The sequence below is a fragment of the Suricata suricatta genome, chromosome 8 (genome assembly GCF_006229205.1).
Source record: "Suricata suricatta isolate VVHF042 chromosome 8, meerkat_22Aug2017_6uvM2_HiC, whole genome shotgun sequence".
Classification (NCBI taxonomy): Eukaryota; Metazoa; Chordata; class Mammalia; order Carnivora; family Herpestidae; genus Suricata; species Suricata suricatta.
In genome coordinates this window covers 1038494-1042304 of record NC_043707.1, presented here as the reverse complement: position 1 = coordinate 1042304, position 3811 = coordinate 1038494, and the positions used below count along the sequence as shown (strand labels likewise).

The 3811-nt window shown below is 57.6% G+C and overlaps 1 protein-coding gene across 1 annotated transcript in view; it reads right to left on the bottom strand.

Moving 5' to 3' along the window:
- The window catches only part of GNPTG (N-acetylglucosamine-1-phosphate transferase subunit gamma), a gene marked incomplete at its 5' end in the record, with an annotated part of 22882 nt that extends 19071 nt beyond the window's left edge, over positions 1-3811 (bottom strand). The window contains 2 exons of the mRNA XM_029949318.1: positions 3591-3658; positions 3735-3811. Coding sequence (XP_029805178.1) covers positions 3591-3658; positions 3735-3811 — 145 coding nt within the window. The remainder of the gene's footprint in view (positions 1-3590; positions 3659-3734) is intronic.

Sequence of the window (3811 nt, the reverse complement as noted above, 5' to 3'; positions counted from 1 at the left end):
TAAAACAACCATTAAAAAAGAAAAAGAAAAAAAGAAAAGAAAAACAAAGTCAGGATTCTCACATTACAAGTTCTGTTTTGAGGTCACACTAGCGGCTTTTAAAAAGGGAAGCCGAGTGAGTAGCGTGAGCTCTTCCGGAGATGGCTCCTCCGGTGCCCCCCCCCCCCCCCCCCGCGCCCCCCGGGGGGGGGGGCCCCCCCCCCCCCCCCCCCCCCCCCCCCCCCGCGCTAAGCGGCCCACGGAGGGACACACACGTCGAGGCGCGGAGAGGCGGGCGCGACGGTGACTCGGTCTTCATCACACAAAACGAAGCTCCCAGTTACCTCGCGAGGAGCGATCTGAGCCCCGCGGAGCAGCCGCAGGCCCCAGCCGCGCCGTCTCTCCTGATGACACGTCTGTTGAGGACGTGTCACCACGGGGAGCGTGGAGATGACGTGACCCGAGGGCTGCGTCGCGGTGACACCGCTGGTGCGGCGTCCTGTCGCCGTCAGGGCGGAGACCCCACACGTGTCCAGTGCTAGAGCTGCATTAGAGTAAGTACCTTCCAGAAAGAGACAGTCCTGAAAAGCCCAGTGGCCAAGAGTTTATCAAGTCAAACAGGAGCCGCACGGCCGTGACCGGCCAGCTCACGAGGCCGGTCTGCGCTTCTTACAGCGTTGGAAACAACACGTTCAAAACCTTAAAAAGGGGCAGCTGGGGGGCTCAGTCGGTTAAGCATCTGACTTCAGCTCAGGTCAGGATCTCACACCTGGTGAGTTCGAGCCCCGTGTCAGGAGCCTGCTTCAGATTCTGTGTCTCCCTCTCTTTCTGTTCCTCCCAACTCGTGCTCTCTCTCTCCTCTCAAAAATAAATAATACTTAAGAGAAACAAGCAAAAAAACACGTAATTAATCAGCCTATCAATAAAGATTAGATTTCCTTTTTTTTTTTTTAACGTTTATTTATTTTGAAATAGCGTGCACGTGCGTGTGTGCACACAAGTAGGGGAGGGGCAGGGAGAGGGAGAGAGACTCCCAGGCAGGCTCTGCGCTGTCAGCTGTCAGCACAGAGCCCATGTGGGGCTCGAATCCACAAATTGTGAGATCACGACCTGAGCCAAAACCAAGAGTCAGCCGCTGAACGGACCGAGGGCCCCCGGCACCCCTGAATCTGTGTGTGTGTTCTCACCAACAAACAAAGGTGGTACACACAACAGCGCTGACGAACCCGGAAGCACGAGCCCGGAGGCCCCAGACCTCCCCTCGGCCGGAGTCCAGGCACATGTGACGCTCCAGGGGCAGAAACAGAAAGTGACAGAGAAGGATCTGGAAAGAAACACACCGGAATTTTCTGGGCGAGGAAGCTGTTCTCTGCCTGGTTTGGGGCCATGACAACACAGGTATGATCAAGTGTCACACTTCATCAAACTGAACGTGTCAGCTACAGCTTGACAAAAACATGGTTTAAATCCAACCAACAACGATACTCGGAAAGAAAAGAGAATAGGGCGCCTGGGGGGCGCAGGCGATTAAGCGGCCGACTTCAGCTCAGGTCACAGTCTTGCGATTTGTGAGTTCGAGCCCCGCATCGGGCTCTGTGCTGACAGCTCGGAGCCTGGAGCTGCTTCGGATTCTGTGTCTCCCTCTTTCCCTGCCCTCCCCCTGCTCATGCTCTATCTCTTTCTCTCTCATAAATAAGCATTAAAACATTTTTTAAAAAGAAAAGAAACAAACAGGAAGAAAAGGAAAAAAAGAAGAAGAGAAAGGGGGAGAAGGAACACCCTTACTCAGATGCCATCAGCTAGCGGAGGCGGAAGAGAGGCGGAAAATGGGCGCCCGCCCCCCTCCTCCCACAGGGTGGACGGGGAGCCCGCGGGCAGCTCCAGGACGGCGGCAGCGGACAGGCGCCGCGGCGCCCCAGCTCTGCCCTCCACGTGCGGCCACGCAGTCCACTGTCCCCTAAGGGCGGGTCGGTGCCCACACTGCCTTCCCCACACCTGACTGTAATCAGGCTTCCAAGCCTCCCTCCCCACTTCGTACCTAAGGAAGCCCGCAAGCTAAACGGCACAAACAAGGCAAACCTGGGAGGTCATTCTGGAAGGCAGCTGGCTTGGCCAAGGGAACGTTTTGTTTTGTTTTGAAAGAGAGTGAGGGGTAATAGGATCTGTTCCAGATTAAGACCAAAGCTGCCTGATGACCCAAATGCATGTGTGGCCCTGGCCTAGTCCGGGGAGGGGGGGGGGGCAGCTGTAGAAAGCACCGGGACAAGGGAGAACGCGGAGGTGACCTGCCTGCGTCACGGAATACTGCTAATTTTGGGGGGTGGGAGATGCAGACTGGAACCTCGTAGGGATAAAGCGTCAGGACAGTTTCGAACGGTTCAACACAACAGTAATGGGGAAGCAGAGCCAAGGCGAATGCTAATGCCACCCTGAGAGGTAGGGTTCACCACCCCGTTTCTCCATTTTTCTTTCCCACGCTCTTCATAATAAAAAGCTGGGCCAGCTCACACCTGTCCCTCTCGGATCTCATCCTCCCGCCCTCATCCCTCTGGCCGGGGCCTCCGTGCTCCAGGCCTTTACCGGCCACGGCTTCGGCTGGACCCTGCTCCCCGGATATCCACATTCCTTCTGTCCTTCTCTGCTACAGCCTCTGACCAAAATGTCATTTCTCAGCCTTTTCCTGACACCCCCCTTGACAAAAGAGCCCCTGAGAGCACGGGGCTAGGGGCTCCGTCCCCACAGAACACGTGACACTGTCTCAGCGTCCGGTTTGGGCCGCTCGCTGGGTGTAGTTTACATAACTAACCAGCAATCCTCAAAACCACACCTGCCCCTTCACACACACACTCCGCTGTCCACACCTCCGGGACACTTCTCATCCTCGAGCAGTCCACGTTTCACACCTGCTTCTCCCGCAGCTGGTGCGCAGACACTCCGTCAGCCTGTCAGCTCCAGGAGGAGACGCTGTGTTTCGCTCCCGTCTGCATTCCCAGCACAGACCCTAACACACAGTACCGGGCGGTTAAACATCAATTACCAGATGCTTACTGCAAGCATTCCTCATTGAAGGGCCCAGCAATTCCACGGGCGGCGCTGGGAAACCCCTCGGCCAGGGAAGGGGGGGCAAGCCGGAGGAGGCAGGTTTCTAATGGTCAACAAACTTAACGTCTGGGAGTAAAGGAGCGCAGAGTCATCCTATAAACCACGAAGCGTCAAGCGATAAGGGGGAAGCCCTGTGTTCACCACCTCGAAGCATTCAAACGCCCGCAGTAAGCGACACTGGCAAAAGAGCAAACCTGTGTCGTTATCGCTGTCCAAAAATCAAGGGGCAGAAAATAAACCTTAAAAAGATGCGGGGATCACCAAAGGAAATTAGCGCACGCCTTTACGTGCGTGCTCATTCCACCGAAGGAATGCCAGAGGACTCGATCTGGGCGTGACAACTTAACCTGTCCTAGAACCGTCTGGAATTGTACCGCGCACGCAAGCTCTGAAAGGCTGACAAACGAATGCACGAGCTCTCCAGGCTGCCTCCGTCCCCCGGGTCGGGAGCCCGCGCCCGGCTTCCTCCCGGGCCGCCCCCGCGTCCGCGTCCAGGGTCCCGCACTCACCAGACAGGGGTGAAGGGTCCCTCTTGGGCTGCAGGCGACTGGTCTGGGGCAGGAACGGGTTGTTGAGCCTGCGGGGAGCGGCAGGGTCAGGGGGTACCCGGCTCCGGGTGGCCCCGCCGCGCCGCGCCCCGCGGGGCCGCTCACCCGAACGAGTTGGGCTCCTCCACCACCTTCATCTTGGCGGCAGCGGCGGGCGCGGGCCCTACGGGGGACGGGACGGT